At 31.9% G+C, this 17,063-nt stretch overlaps 1 protein-coding gene across 13 annotated transcripts in view; it reads left to right on the top strand.

The window, feature by feature from the left end:
* The window catches only part of mask (multiple ankyrin repeats single KH domain), a 117,120-nt gene that overhangs the window by 77,495 nt on the left and 22,562 nt on the right, over positions 1-17,063 (top strand). For 10 of the 13 annotated variants that reach the window (XM_074177934.1, XM_074177928.1, XM_074177927.1 and 7 more), the window contains 8 exons: positions 1,231-1,633; positions 3,360-3,721; positions 9,937-10,403; positions 10,460-10,616; positions 12,471-12,787; positions 15,352-15,640; positions 15,690-15,841; positions 15,905-16,066. In XM_074177934.1, coding sequence (XP_074034035.1) covers positions 1,231-1,633; positions 3,360-3,721; positions 9,937-10,403; positions 10,460-10,616; positions 12,471-12,787; positions 15,352-15,640; positions 15,690-15,841; positions 15,905-16,066 — 2,309 coding nt within the window. Of the gene's footprint in view, positions 1-1,067; positions 1,137-1,230; positions 1,634-3,359; positions 3,722-9,936; positions 10,404-10,459; positions 10,617-12,470; positions 12,788-15,351; positions 15,641-15,689; positions 15,842-15,904; positions 16,067-17,063 lie in introns of those variants that run through there. The other 3 variants (XM_074177936.1, XM_074177932.1, XM_074177926.1) reach the window with 3 other exon arrangements.

Here is a 17,063-nt window from a genome sequence, read left to right as displayed (position 1 = left end):
ATGTATATATGACATAATGTTTCTGATCATGAAGAACAGTTGCTTACTTTATTTTGTCTACTTTTTTTCAAAGTTGCATGTACAGATTTGTTTGACTATTTCATTAGCTGAACTATTTCTTCGAATTTTTTTTTATTCTTCAAAAAGTCTAATTTAAGACTTTTCGAAGACTATTTTTTCTTCCACTACATTTATTAGATTTTGCCAATTGGCTGAAAGCCAGTTCATTGAATGAAATAATACTGAATAAAAAATTCAAATGTTTCTTTAAACTGGAGCTACATAATCTAAATCCTCTCAAACAAACATGAATCATGAGAATTTATTTTTAGATCTAAAAATATCGTCTGGTAATACTTAATTACCTCAGCCCAATTTTCGAGTTTACCTGTGTGTTGTGGACTATAAATAGATTCTGTATTCGATAACTCTCCATTAAAATGTTCAGATATTCCCTATGAGAACAGAAATTAACCAACAAGAAATAATCTCTGAAACAAATGTATTAGAATATTACATTCTTCTTTTTTATGTTTTCATTCACATGATATATTCCGCAACACTTTGTTTTATTTTTATTCAAGAATTAAAGTTGTTTGTCATGAACTTGGTTTATATTTTTCAAAATATATTTTCAGTTTATTATTATTATGTGCATGTTAGTGATCGAATAAATGGAGTTATATATTTGATTTATACACAAATTTTGGGTATATCCATCAAAACCATCAAATTTAACCAAATATTTATGAATCGAATTCAAAAAATTAAAGATTTTGATGAGGTTTAAATGAAGTGAATGTATTTATTTATTGTTATGTTTTCAATAAATAAAAGTTTAATTGTGGCAGTAAAGTTTTTCATTACGAATAATTTCATTACCAGCAATTCATGAATGAATACTGATTTTGAAGTCAAGGGCTTTTTTTTTAGAGAAAACTAACAAATCTGTTTTATCTCACAATATTATTAAATCAGAGTAATATCAAAGAACAGATTCATATTTGACAGTGTCATTTTGAAGTTATAATGACAGATCATAAATCTTGGAAAAAGAAAAGTGCCAAACTAATTCAAAGCACAACACACATTTTGTATGAAATATTCCATAATTGGTGGAGTAAGAAACATGAAAGGTTTTTATGGACATATTCATTTGTTTGTACCGTTTTTATTTCTGTATTTGATTTCTATAAACGATTTTCAATTCTTCCATTACTGGAATTTCAGGAGCCAATATCAACGCCCAAACTGATGAGACCCAAGAGACGGCTTTAACTCTAGCTTGTTGCGGAGGTTTCACAGAAGTAGCCGACATACTTCTCAAAGGAGGTGCAGATATCGAACTCGGTGCTTCTACTCCCCTCATGGAAGCAGCTCAAGAGGGTCATTTAGATCTTGTCAGATTTTTACTTGAAAATGGCGCCAATGTACATGCCCAAACCCAAACAGGAGATACAGCTCTAACCTATGCTTGTGAAAATGGACATACGGATGTAGCAGATCTACTTTTACAATATGGCGCTGATCTAGAGCATGAGTCAGAAGGTGGTAGGACACCACTGATGAAAGCTTGCAGGGCTGGTCATATGTGCACAGTGCAGTTCCTCATTTCAAAAGGGGCAAATGTTAGGTAGGTTCATATTAATTTTTAGTTCAGTCATATAGCCACAGATGTTAGTGTGGTAATTTGAATATTTGCTGAATTTATGATTAAAAAATCTTTGGGAATCTTTATTTTATATAGCCACATATGTTAGTGTGATAATTTGAATATTTGCTGAATTTATGATTGAAAAATCTTTGGAAATCTTTCTTTCATATAGCCACAGATGTTAGTGTGGTAATTTGAATATTAACTGAATTTATGATAAAAAAATCTTTGGAAAAATTTAGTTATTTAGTTATTATATAAATTTGGGATCAGAGGGATTTGAAAAACATTTTAGCTTCTTGTTACTGTAATTTATTAGGTACATCTCAAAATATTTGTAGGTTAAGAAGTTGGTTACATTCATTGAAATCCATAAAACTACATTATATTTATTGAATATTTTTATCTGAGTTATGAGAGATCAAACATTGTGTTGAATTTCAATGGATTTTTTATATGTAACTAAATAAATAATATTGAATGAGTGTAAATAATTTCACTTGTCTTTACACCATTGGGTTATGTCTTTTTTAAATTTTTGAATAAAAAAATCATTGAATTTTCATATTTTTAATTACCCAAACACAACTTCCCAAACAGTATTCTAAAATAAGAATGTCTGTATCGATCAATATAGTGACAAATTCATTCAATTTATTTAAAATACATTGGTCACAGCTCAATATTCAAAAACCAACATATATGTGTGTCACATTGAGATTATATTAAAAGGTTGAGGTGAAACAATAAAAATAATCCTTTTTTAAAGTCCTAAAATGTTTTTATCGTGTAGTTGTTTTTATCCAAACTCCTATGAATGTGTGAGAGAGAGAGAGAAATATTCTTTATCATCTGAAGAACAATAATTCTTATTGACAAAGCGTATCTCAGTAGTTTAAAAAAATTAGACAAATAACAAAACATGAATTGAAAGGGTTATATTTTTAGGAGTGATTAATTTTGGGGAAAGAAAGTTTTTGGCTTTCTACTACTCCATCTGATACAAAACATATTATTAAGAAGATAAAAATAAATAATTTAAAACAATACATATGAAAAACATAAATTAGTCCAAAAATAATAAATTAATGCAGGTACATCATATCAAATGCTACATCAGAACAGAGTAATTACACTAACTCAAGATGACTTTAATATTGCAATTGAATTTGATTTGAAATGTTTCTTTAAAAAAGTCAACAATGCAGTAGTATGGTTTCTTACTGAGTAAAGTTTTCGATGCTTTTTTACAGACTGAACTTTTAATTTTCCTTATCTTCAAATTATTATATATTTTACAACCATTGTATACAAGATAGTCTTTGACAAGATTTGAGGTTGGAATAGGTAATCTAATGTTTTGTACCTGCCAAGTACTATAATTGGATGGCTTCAAAGCTGTTTATGTATTTTCTTATCAGATGTGTAGTTGGAATGTGTGCCAAAATTTGATGAAGCTATTGTTAGTGATTAAATTTCTAAAAAAAAAAATCAATTTTTTTTTTATTCACCTAATAACTCATATGTGAAAATATAATTGGAGTTTTAGAAGGTTTCAAGGGTGAATCCAGCCTAACTTCAAAAAAAGTTCTCTTAACTAGATTTTGGTTTGTGAAATGAAATGTTCAAGGAATCCACATATACCTGGTAACAGACAAAATTCTTGATGTCTGTGTGATTAAGAAATATTTTTTTTTTATTTCAGGCGACAAACGACTAATAATGATCACACCCCTTTGTCTCTGGCCTGTGCCGGAGGTCACTTACCTGTTGTTGAGTTGTTGTTGAGTCATAACGCTGACCCTAACCACAAGCTAAAAGACAATTCCACCATGCTTATTGAAGCTGCAAAAGGAGGACATACGAACGTTGTACAGTTGCTCCTGGACTACCCCCACTCCATGCAACCCCTGATGTTGAACCAGCATCAACAAGGGGCTACGACGGCTACCAACTTGTCTATGCTTCCAGGGCAAGTTGGTAGCCGAGACTCACCTCTTCCTCCTGGAGCAACAACAATACCCAGCTTGCCACCCCAGCCTGTCAACTTTTTCCAACCCCCTGCAGGTGAGTGCCGTACTTATAATATTAGTAATAATTTCCGTGCATAAACATACATTGTTACCACTTTATATATAATAATATTATCAATTAATTTCCATATGATGGTTACATATAAAACAAGTCATAAAAAACGTGAAATCTAACAGTATGCAATTCCTTTCAATTCAAAATATACGTTATTGTCCCAAGAATGTGTTCTTATTAACAAAGCATTACAGAAAATATAAGAAAAATATACAAGTGGGATAAAACATAAAGATTAAATGAATACATGTAAAAGCAATAGCATTTCAAAAAAATAAAACAAAAAAATATTAAAAAGCATTCATTAAAATGAACATCACAACTATTACAGTTATTTGTGCTTAGTTGAAATTATTAGAATTCAGCTAGTCTACTTTTAATAGCTGAATTCTTTTGGTATCTTGGTAGAATTCATCCACATTTTAAATATGCCCTCACAACAAGAAATTATTTTACCTTATTTCTTGACATCTTCGTTCTGTATATGCCTCAAGTTAATAGAAAGATAATTAAATAACTTCTTACTCTTGAAGATGATCGAATTTTGTGTAAGTGCTAGTGTAGGTGTGGGAAGGCAAATCAGGTTTAATTAACATGTACTATATGTTGAAGTGGTATTAATTTGATTTTAATACTTTTTGTGGATGAGACTCTTTCCAAAATTAAAAGGCCTATCAAGGTCAGAATATTCTGTTCCACAAATAAAGAACTGCATGAATCTAACTATCTAAATATCTAACAATTTGTTTTCGAACATAACCTAGAAATGCCGCTTGTACCCGTAATCAAGCATACAATATTAAAAATACAGTTCTGGAATACAGTACATAAAATCAATAGTTTTTTTGTACTTGCATATATTTTGTATATTAGTGTAGTTGGTTTCTTGAAGAAATATGTATATAGAGTACATACGATTATAAAACTTCTGTTGTTTTCACGCTATTAATGTGAATATGTATTGAAAGAAAATTTATTGAATCAGTGGTTTTGACATTAATTCCCGTGTTAGGAATCACATGTTAAAAAGTGACACCTCGTTAGTCCTTAACTCACACAAGTTTTGACTTTTGAGAGTTGTCCGTAGGGGGGCGACAACTGGTTAAAGGAAAGTCAGATTTTTAAACAGATTACAGAAAAGTGTTCATTTGTGATGGAGAGAAGGATTGCCAATGTTCAGTAATCAATGAAAGGCTTGAAGAGATATCATATAGTAAATCATCTAATTTTTCAGTTGAAAGAGAATAGAAATTTTGAATAATTAGGTTAATTGTGAATGGTATGGAAAAAAGTATCACAATGATTTTATTGAATTTTGGGTTTATTGACAAAAATTGATCATTTGCACTTCAGTTCTCAAGACTGGAGTGTGATATTTGAATCTTTTACCCTGGGTCATCCAAGAATCTTCACCTTTTTTAAAATCAAATTGGTAAAATTGAAAACCTTTGGGCAGAAGGAGCAGTCACATACTCTTTCTTTTACAGAAAGGGTCTATCCCTATCATAAATTGTATTGTATTCGTACATTACTTATGTATTCAATTTTAATGAGTATACATGAAACTACTCCCCTAAACCCTAAATTAAGTATACTACAGCTGAACCATTATCAGAATAGAATATCTCAAATACCAAAAAGTTCCACTGGCTTTGATGATATACCAATGACTTGACCAACTTATCAAGCCTTTACCTTACTCAAAAAGTCTCTGTTCATTGAAATTTTTTCAGTTGTCCAATAACAAAAACTGATAATCCTTTCTAGTGTTCTAGTGTTATTAGCATGAATTTTTCTGTTTTTTATTACTAAAAATATGTCATAAACAGGCATGTATTATTTTTTGTATAATTGATAGGAAAGTAAAAATGTGAAATGGTTTTTCCCCTCACAAATTCGTAGGCTTTAAGGCATTCCTGTTTTTATCAATATTTGTGGCATAATAATTATGTACATGTTTCCAATATATTTCACAAATATTGAAGTAAATGTCAACAAATCTTCAAGCATATTGTTTCTAATGAAAAATTTCAATAGGAAATAGACATTAATTTCCAAATTTTCTAATATGATTATGCTATGTTAGTTCCTTTATGAAAAATATACACTGATCAATGATCATAGGTGGCTGGAAGCAGGTTGATATAATTGATAGGCACTTGTTTACAATGAAGATGATAATATATGTATGTATATGAAATAAATCATGATTATGAAGCATAAGAGATACAATATAGTATATAATGTCAAATGAAGTAAAAAAAACAATAGAACCACAAATAACTGTATATTTTATTATAATAATGATAATTTCAGTCTAAAAATGTAAAAAAATCTTAATAACAAATTTAACAGATTAAAATAGTGAATGTATCAGAAGGAATCCTCAAACTATTCTTTAAGATTGTAATAAATAGGCTTTTTCCACCAAAAGGTTCTTCACTGATTTTTTGAATTCAACAAAGGCTTCTATATCTTTGATTTCAACAGGTAAGTGATTATATAATCTCACAATCATTGAAAGTAAATGAGTTTTTAATGAAGAGGAAGTTTGATATCACCTTTTTGGCGAGTATTGTAGAATGTTTGATGGGAGTCAAACCTGTCTACATGTTTTTTTATAATCAATATCATTTCTAAGATTTGGGAAAGAAAGTTTTTGGCTTTCTACTACTCCATCTTGATAAAAAAAATGTGGGAATCTTCCAAATAAAGGAAGGAAGTAATCAATTTGAAAATAAGTAACTATACATGGATGTGTAGATCATGCAAAGAAGCAATTTTCAGACACAAACTGGAAGAAAGCCTGAAACAGCTACTTTCATATAAACATTGAATTACACGAAAGAAAAAAAAATTCTTTTGAAACAAATACTTTTATATGAACCCTGAATTATACAGAAGATACTTTTCTCTACTCAGTTTGTATTCCAAACATTCGTTATGGAATAAAGTCAGATATCATTCACAAGAGTTCTACTTTAAATGAATGGTAACAAATTGCACTTACATGGAACACTGCCATCCTCACTGGTAGACACCGATGTTTCGCTGTAAGACACTTGCTTTAGGGCTCTTCAGTACCAATCTGGATAACATTATAGAAAATACACACAATTCATTCATGAATTACAATTTTTTTATGTCAAGGAATAAGTTTGATCTACTTATGTCATCGATGACATCGTAATGACATTCATTGACCTATTTGATTAAATCCCAGCCAAGAGAAATCTCATTTGAATTGAAAGGGGTTATATTTTTAGGAGTGATTAATTTTCGGGAAAGAAAGTTTTTGGCTTTCTACTACTCCATCTTGATAAAAAAAAATGTGGGAATCTTCCAAAGAAAGAAAGGAAGGAAGTAATCAATTTGAAAATAAGTAACTTCTTGTAGTGGTTATAACTGACTGATGAGCTGATTGACATTGACAAATTTATGAATGCATTATTGGCTTTCTATTCTCTCGAAATATGGAAGACTCTGGTCCATTTGGCTCTTCTGTGAGGACATGACATGAAAGGTGTTTCACTACTTCTGAATTTTCTCATAGTCAGAGGAGGCAAACGAAGACTTTTGTAGAGCACAAAGCTATTTACAATAATAAATGTGTCTAATAAATAGAAAAAATCATTCGCCACCATTTTTGTGATTTTCTGTTGATTTCTTATCGTGATTTCCTCTGATCACATTTATCAACAGAGTTCAAAATACTATTAAAATCACTCAGAAGTGTTTGATACGATATAAAAGTAGTTGAACCATTGATCGTGTCCCAGTCAAACTGGGATCATTCCCATTTCAGTAGTAACTCCTTGTCATTGACATGCTTGTCATATTCCTCTCTTCTCAAACACTTGTCTGGCAGAAATGAAGGCAAGCAGTATAGCTCGTCAAGTCTAGGAATAGACTTGAGAATTTTCTCTCTCTCTCTCTCTCGCTAGCGTTCGTTAGAAGATGATGAGAGCTAGTGAGAGAGAGATAATTCTCAAGTCTCTTCCTAGATTTGACAAGCTGTATCAAAAATTTTTATTATTCATTCCGCAAAAATAAGGCCACTTATAATACCATCAGAACACACCATGAACATGATACCAGATGAAAAAACCTTATTTTACCCTACCAGCATACCACCGTCCTGTATAAAAAAAACTTTAAATATATTGGATGTAAATGCTATAATTCTCTGGCAGATCACAAAGAATGCAGCTTCTCTAACAATTTTCAGAAATCTCCTGAAAAAACACTTACTCCGCAAAAACTGCTACACCATAGAAGAATTTTTTAATTAGGAAACTTGAATTTTAAATGGAATATGTAGGCAATATGCTTTTCATCTATATGCGAATTAATGTGTATTTATGCATGTAACATGTAAGTGTATTTATGTGAATATCTATAACACTTTTTTCAATCTGTATTGTATTATGTTGTTATATTTCCTTTTAACATTTTTCACAATTTTCCTGTATTTTTTCACAAGTTAATTGCTGAAAAAAACCCTTCCTGGTTAATGCTGTTCAAATTTTTCCCTACTCTGTTGAGGAGCTTTTAGCATACTCTATATGAGTGATAGAGATACTCCTATTATGCAATGTACATACATCATTTTCAACTTTCAAATTTTTACCCTTTTACTGTGTAATTAACTTTATATTGTATATTGCATTACACATTTTATATGACTTGTTTTCTATGTAATCATCATATGAAAATAAATTAATATTATTTATACTATTATCAAAATAAATTCGGCGTTTTTTCTTCATCCTCTCGTATACATCTTTAAAACACATTCTTGATGAAATCTGTAACTTTTCCTGCATATATCTGAAATTTTCTAAAGTAGCCACTTTTATCAGCCAAGCACCAAACTTCAGAGCCCCTTATGATTGGCTTTTTTAAAGAAAATCTCGCTTTAGGTTACTTCTCCCTTTGAATTTTACCATTGACTATGGCGATGTGTTCAGAAAGAAAAAAACAATAATCAGAATTCATATATCATCGTAAGACTTATTCCATAATTCATCCTCGATCATTTCCACGAGTCTGAGTGGTAAAGAACTCTTACTCCAATCCATGATTATTTCTGAAAATTTATCATTGTTGGCACTTATTCATATAAAATTTTTAAAGTTGCATGGTGGTACATACAAGAACCACCACGATTTTATAGCAATATTAAATGTGTACTCATCATATTTAGTCTTTAAGGATTTAACAAAAATAATCAATAATTTGTCAGAGTAGAGACCATTTTCTCAATAAAGTCTATCTACAGCATTTGAATATTTATATTATTTGATAAACACTTTCAAAACAGAACCAGCAGAGCTATATCATTTTAGCAAAATTAATATTTTAACAGTAAAAGCTTGATATGAAGCTAAGAAAGCATGTTTGATAGTTTGAAACTTGGCTTCATTCACTCTTGACTACTTGCATTAATAATGTGCGCTCAAATGTCCATATTTCAACTTTTTATCACTTCTAGTAATAAAGGAGATTGTTCTTAAAATGTGCAGGATGAAGAATAGATTGACAATACTCTTATCTTCATTGTCACATTCTAAGGACAAGGTCTTAACAGTCAAGCTTTTTAATTGATAAATACTCGAACTTATTATTATATATATATATATAATTGTAGTAGTTCCTTATTGGATGCAAAAAAAATACAATCAATACTTTTTATCTTCCACATGCCTTTTACTCGCCTGACCGAACTTGAGATAATGTAATATTTAATTATTTTTATCATTTGATTATCCACACATTGTCTTTATGTTTGTTGATTGGTGATTTATATTTTGTTTGTTTTATTATTATTATGTTGTCGTTATTACGCTGTTTGTATGTACTCATTGATATATAAAAACAATAGTGGTCATTAGGATGTTGAAAATAAATTCCTTGAAGTCTATAAAAGCTTTCAAACTGAAAAAATACCCATATGTTATCAACCAAATAGTACCTATTATTATCAAAATATTAGTTTTGCATAAGTGACAGATGTTCGAGAGTTCTTGGACCCTTGGTCCAATCTCTTTTTTATTACAATATATTATAAAATTTACTTAAATTTTTATGCAATAATTATGATATACAAACACCTCAATTTAATTGTGTGTTGTAGATATGTTCTTGAAAGAGGAGTCAACTAGTATGGTCAATAACACAAACCTTATTTGCAGGTGCTGTCCTACAGGAAGTCCCTGATGCAGTGAGAATAGTCCAACAGGAGGACGCTAACAATCCCCCGATAGATGTTAATAAACAACAGGTGCAAGCACAGGCGAATCGAACAGCAGAGCCACAGAAGATTTCTGGAAGAAAAACTATTCTGCCGAAAAGTCGATCGGCGGGGGCGGTGTTTGACGGAAACCTCACATCGGCCGAAGCGCAGCAGGTTAGAACGCAACCTCTCGATTTTGAGGAGGAGGTGTTTTCATCCAATGCTGCCATGGATTTTCTCAACAAAGACGAATCAAATAGTACCTTGGTAGGCTTCATTAAGAACAGAAAGAAACAATTGAGCACTGTTCCTGATGAATCGTCTAAGAAGCAACCTGGTTCTGCTGACGATCCATCAAAGAAGCCACCTTTTACCACTCCCGCCGATGATTCAACTAAGAAGCAACAGATTCTTGAGGAAATACAAGTAGGTTTCCTGAAAATTGTCGTTTGAAATTGTTTCAAAACTATTTGTTTCATTAGCGGGCGGATCTGGAGATCCATGGGAAAAGTCAGCCACACAGTCATGTATTCCAATATGGAGTACCTCAGGATCAATGCCCTTCATCTACAAGTAATCCACTACTACCCCCTATGATGAATATCGACCTAGCAATGCAGCAGCATAAACAACAGCAAGGTGCGTAATTTTTAATGAACAAAAACTTTTTCCTTTTTTTTTTGCAACGTTTTCACAAATATCATTTTGATTTTATTTTTAATATCTTTAAAAATTACTTCATAAGTATAAGATGTTATTGATGTTCTTCAAATTATCAGTTACATTTAGATAAAGAATGAATGCCTTTAGAATGCTTTCGTAGTAAATCTTAAATGCTTTTGTTCGTAGAATAATTTTAAATAACTTGTTCGAAATTGTGCAGTATTATGATTAGATTGTGCTGACTTTTGTTTCTTCGATGTTCAGAACTTCATAAAAACTCCTTAGATTGGTTAACTATTAGACTTCAAATTTTGTTCTTATGAAACTCATCCTTAATGAACTGTTTGTCAGTATTATTATCAACCTTTTTGGCTATTTTCACAGATTATACAGATCTGGAAAGGCAAACTTTTAGTTTCACTATATGTTATTGCATAAATTCGAAATATTTTTCAGAAAGAAAAATAGTCTGTTTATCAGTAACTTGTCATATTTTATAAATTTTAACTGTTAAAAAACTATTTCTAAGATACTTATTATAACTTTTTGGAAATTGAAAATCTGCCTCCGTCTTCATAATTGGGTTTTATTTACCAAAAAATTTTTGAGAGAAAAACACTTTATTTATACAGAGTGGTATCAAATTATGCATTACTCAGAAGGAGTTAAAGTAACAATTGCAGCTATTAGGTTGATTCAAGAGTTTTGTCTATTTTTATGAGTCTACTATGAACTGTAATATCTTAGAGATTTTTTTTAAGTGGTTGACAATATTTCATGGTGAATTTCATTAGTTCGGACATCCATTATCTAATATGATATGAAATAATTTGAAATCACTGAAAGAATCAATAAAATTAAAATGAATAGCTGAAAATAACAATTATATTAAGCAAAAAAACTCTGAAATAAAATACAAGCAACAATTGAAAATTGAACAATAAAAATTAAAAGATTTCAAGCCAAGTTGGTACAGTTGTTTTGAGGCAAGTTGAGAGTTTTAGTTTTCTTTCAACTGAGGTTGAAAAATAAACTCCAGATTTGCAACTTTATTATTATTTAATTGTTTACTGATATGCAAATGACGAGAAAACCCAACTATTTATTTAGGAATAAAAAAACCTTTTTAGCTTAATAATAACACAGTAATAACCAAGTTTCGACTAAATTAGCTGCTTTCCATACCTTGCGTATAATTGAAAGTTCAAAGGATTACTTTGAAAATGAATTCTTAATGAATCCTTTGTTTGATAACAAAAGCGATGTTATTTTTCATTAAGAAATACACCTAATGAAAAGACCTATCTATACTAGAACTTTAGCACTGTCTTTGTCACGCATTTCACTTACCAAGTTATCATCATTCTTAAGGAGATGATGATCTACTTTGTTATTGGAACCTGCATCGCAAGACACTGCTATTGTCCAAAGGTTCTGATTCTGCCTATCAAAATGAAATAGACCCTTACATTTTTTGTACTTTTGAAAGCACTATTATAAAGACTATTCAAAACAATTCAATTTTGGTAGAATAACATCCTAAATAAAATGGATGGACTATTAGCCCAGTAAATTTGTCAAATTCATAATTTTTTCAGCTAAATTAGGTAAAAAACCTTCTACAGTGAATTATAATCAAAATGAAGCCCAGAATAAGTTTTAGTTAGTTTCAATAACTGGTTTAATTTATTTTTACTAAGCATGCTCTTTGCCCAGCTTTTTATCTTATGTATATTTTGCATGATTCCCATAATTCCCCCCCACCTGTCCTTTTGTGTCATCCCTATCTATTGGCTAAGGTCTCTGATAGGCTGCCTATATTATTATCAGGGCTGGGTACTGGCATGCTGTCTAGTACGCTCTTTCCTGGACAAAATCTACAAGTCCACAGTGCTTTCTACACAGGGGGCACCACCTGCCTACAGCCGCCTGCTCCCAAACTGTCTGTACCTCCCGCGGACCAGGGTGCTGCGGCAGCGGCTTTCCAGCAGAAGCAAGCACCATATTTCTTCACGCCTTTGCCAACTTCAGTGGCCGTCAGCCTACCCACTGCCAGCACGAATCCAGCCGTGACGACTGTCACTGCCATTGCTCCGAACCAACCCATCAAGTTTCAGAGTGTTACCTCTCATGCAGAAGTCAGTCAGGTAAGGAATATTTTGAGTATTTTGCTTTATCTATGTTAATGAAGATCTCATAAACGGAGACAGGTTTGTATTGGGGATATTTAAAATAAGTCTAGTAACGAAATGGAAAAATTTTGCATAAATTTGAATAGCCCTGTATAAAGGTAACACAGTCACTCTCTCTCGATATTACTAATATGTATCCAATACAATAAACTGGAGATTAATGAGTATATATGGAAATTCCTAGAAAATCACATTCCACAAGGTTATTATCATTTGTTTATGAATATTACTGGAGTTTTTTCCCAACACCAAATCGTTATTTTTAACACCTCGACACGTGTTTCGATCACCAAGTGATCATCTTCAATCATCTTCCTCTTTGAAGATGATCACTTGGTGATCGAAACACGTGTCGAGGTGTTAAAAATAACGATCAATCATTTTCCTCTTTGAAGATAATCACTTGGTGATCGAAACACGTGTCGAGGTGTTAAAAATAACGATTTGGTGTTGGGAAAAAATTTCAGTAATATTCATTACTACACCAAAGGTTCCAAACAGTGCATCATAAATTTGTTTATGAGTCAGTCAGGGAAGAAGTTGTTTTCTAAATTATACTTCGTGTGAACATTGAGGGGGGTGAATGTTGATGAAGTTTCATACGAAATTGCTTTGATGATTCTTTTAATTTGATTGTGTTTTCAGAAACATAATAGAAATTATTAACTAAAAATATGTTGCTTTTTTGTATGCATGATGAATTTTGGGGAATTTCTTAAACAATTGCAACAAAAAAAATCTGAAGAGAAACTGAAAAAACAAAACGAAGAAAAACAGAACATAAAAAAATGATCGGAGACCATGAAAGTTGCTAAAGCAACTAGCTCAACATCAGCTTATAAATAAGCTATAAAATGAACAAATATTTTAGAAAGAAATAACCGAAAAAGTTGAACAAGTGGAGATTGATATTAAGGAACGCTGAGATGAAGTACAGACTTTCAGTTGAGAATTAACATCGATATGATCATCACAAGGTAAAATACTGAAGTCTCCAACGTTTCAGAATCAGTTATCATAGGCGATGTACAGTCGGCAATTCATGGTAGCAGCCAATGCCAACGATTGGATGAAGACAGGAAAAAACCACTGCCTCACTTCTAGCACTGTGAGGTCAAGCACTGAAAATTCTATATATGAGTAACATTCAGCAGAGTTGTCATAATGATTACCATGGAATGGTGAAAGCTCTGGAAATGAAATATGGATAACAGTACTTGGAAAATATGGAAAATAGGGCAGATATCACAAGACTAATTGATTTGACCTACCTCTAAGTCACAAAAGAATTTGTAGATCAAATAGTGTAGACCTTCATCAGTCGGTTAAAAATTGATTCTGGAATTGAGGGGGTCTTATGGAAAAATATGATTTTCCATGAAGAAGCCTGTAACAACTGTGAAAAGCTAGGGCACCAATAGATGGAGTGTCTAAAATAACTGAGATTTCACGTTATTTGCTGAAGGAATCAATTCAAGGAGAGGAACAGAGTGCTTCAAGATTAGAACAAAGCAGGATAAATGACAGATTAGAGGCGAGATGTAAAATACCAAACCGAGATTAAATACATATTTCCAACGCTGGAGAGAAGGCGCAGTCGCCAATGCTTAGGTTAAGATACAGTACCAGAGAGCGGGCACAGATCACCAACTCCGGAAAGAAAATGAAGCCCTTCAATGCCAGATAGACAGCAAGAAGTATATTTATTGCTGAAGAGGTAAAAAACATATTTATGCAATTATGAAAGAAGAAGAAATTCAGTAGTAACGAACGAATATGTGACGCAACTGCAAAATTGGTTTAAGAGAAACGAGACCCATGGATGATGATCTAAAGCTGATTCGAAGCTTCAATTAAAAACTTCAACCTGATTAGCAGGAAGATTATAAACATTTGCCAAGATTTACTGGACTCAGTGGGATTATTCCTCCACGATAACATCACAGCTAAGAGCACACAGATATGTACTGGACCAACTCTACATTAAATGAGCAAGAGGGTACTTTTCATCAACAGGTCCGTGAATTCTCGTAAAAACACCTACAGATCACAGTAACTGAAAGAAGAGAATTGAGTAGAAAGCCAATGAGGAGATGCTATATGGTTATATGTTTTCAGGAAAACAATGGACCAAGAAGAATGAAAAGGACTTAGTCTATCGTAAACTGCTGGTCGTTAACGTCAAAACACTCCCCTTGATGATCCTTTGAGATGGATTAAGTTATCTGGGAGGAAAGTATAACAACATAGCGTGAATGATAAGCAGTTCGAATAAGAATGTGAATTAATTTGAGTACAGAAAATGCCACAGTGAAATAAGTGAAGTAATTATAAAGTGTAAAGTATGGTGTTCAGCTTCAATGAGATTTATTAAATAAATAAAGTTATTAAATTTGGCTAAGCATACCACTTAATAGTTCAGTAAAAAACTCCTGTATAGGTGTAACATTGGTGACGGTCATTGTAATAATGAATGTCTGGTACCTATACATTTAGTGAGATTTAGATATTTTTTTTAGAATACGGCAATAAGTGATAGACCTAAAGCCAAACCTGTCTCGAAAAAGGAGGGTAAAAACATCCGGAAGCAACAGCAGCAAACTATGTTACCCCAACAGTCTCTTCCACAACAATCTGTCCTGCAACAACCACCACAATCTCAAGCCTTTCAACCAAATCTCTATGGTCAACAACCGTCACAGATCTTTGGGCAATTACAATTGCAGCCTCCTCAGCAAATGCAGATGCAAACGTTTCCACAGCAGGAGACCAAAACGATAATGCAGCAGGAAATTTTGAATGTACAAGGTTAGTCATTTTGTCGAGGACTTCGGAAAGTGTTAATAATAAAAAACAGAACGATTTCCAGGTTTGGATTTGACAGCAATTGATGACGACCATGTTCTACTTACAAGCGAAAACCACGAGAATCTTTTGACAGCTTCTATTTTACAGCAGTTCCACAGTAATCCCACCCCTTTACTGCGAGCTGCCTTTTCTGGTTCGCCTGTGAGTAAAAAAAAAATCATTAATTATTAGAGTTGAGATATATCGAGATGTTTTTTTTTTTAGCATAAATCACGATTAGATCTTTATGACCACACTGAGGGTAGTTGTAAAATAACGGAACTTACCGACAAAGATTTCTCTTCAGTGGACGATGTTGTTCAAACACTCGAATCTTTCAATGCAACTGAAATCAGTGAACAAAGCCTTTCGCAACATAACTTACAGGTGAGGAATCTAACTTAAAATCATTATCCTTTTGATGAGCATGCTGGAGAAGAGTTTGGTGTGTTGGTTAAGTGGTTTTGTTTGTTTCATTCTACACCAGATTTCCTAATTCTACCTTTCATAAACTTTTCAGAAAATAATTTTTCCCACAAGAAGTGGAAATCTAGCATATACAGCAGTAGCTATTAGGCTAATTTAAAGTTTTCTTTTTTTTCTCGTAAAATCTGTTCAGATGGTAACTAGATGGGTTCTATAGCTTCTACTTCTCCTGAATTATGTGAGACCTAGCACAATGATAATATACTGTCCATGTACTCTGCTCTTGTCTCTAAGCACTACTTTATAGTTTACATTTAATAATTTAATGTCCCATATACACGTTTAACTTTACTAGACTTTGCCAATAAGATGTTCAGATCTTGGGTAATAAAGCATATTTTGATTTGATTTGATAATGAAAATTTGATTCACAATACATAAGAACGTATAAATTCACATCAATTGATGAAATAGATAGTAATAAAAATAACTTGAAAGAAGTGGGAAGGCGATAAGTATTATAATACTTGTTTCGAAATAATAAGAATGTTCGAATTTCGCGAGCTACGCACATTCCATTAGCATTTTAAATCTTTTTTTATGTTGATTCATTCATCCCAAACATTTTCACAGTTTTGGCATGTTTAGTAGTGTTGGTGAGAGGTATACAAGTTAGAAATGTTTTGCGTGTTACGAGATTTTCTGCTATCTGGATTTGTATACCAGCTCTGTTTTTCCATTAATCAGCTGTCGCCCTCATAATAATAATAATAATAATAATATTTATTCATCCTCAAAGACGTTGACAAACGTATAGGATAGGTCAGTATTAAGCAGATAAAAATCACATCAAACGAAAAAATTGTAGATCAGTAGATAAAAATAATACAATAAAAATTTATACAAATAAGTCAGAATAACAAAAATTAAAACAATTGTAGTTATAAAAATTGAATAC

The sequence above is a fragment of the Leptinotarsa decemlineata genome, unplaced genomic scaffold (assembly GCF_025532065.1).
Source record: "Leptinotarsa decemlineata unplaced genomic scaffold, Ldec_3_MD MMD2_tig00003335_RagTag_RagTag, whole genome shotgun sequence".
NCBI lineage: Eukaryota > Metazoa > Arthropoda > Insecta > Coleoptera > Chrysomelidae > Leptinotarsa > Leptinotarsa decemlineata.
This window is presented reverse-complemented; position numbering and strand designations above follow the sequence as displayed.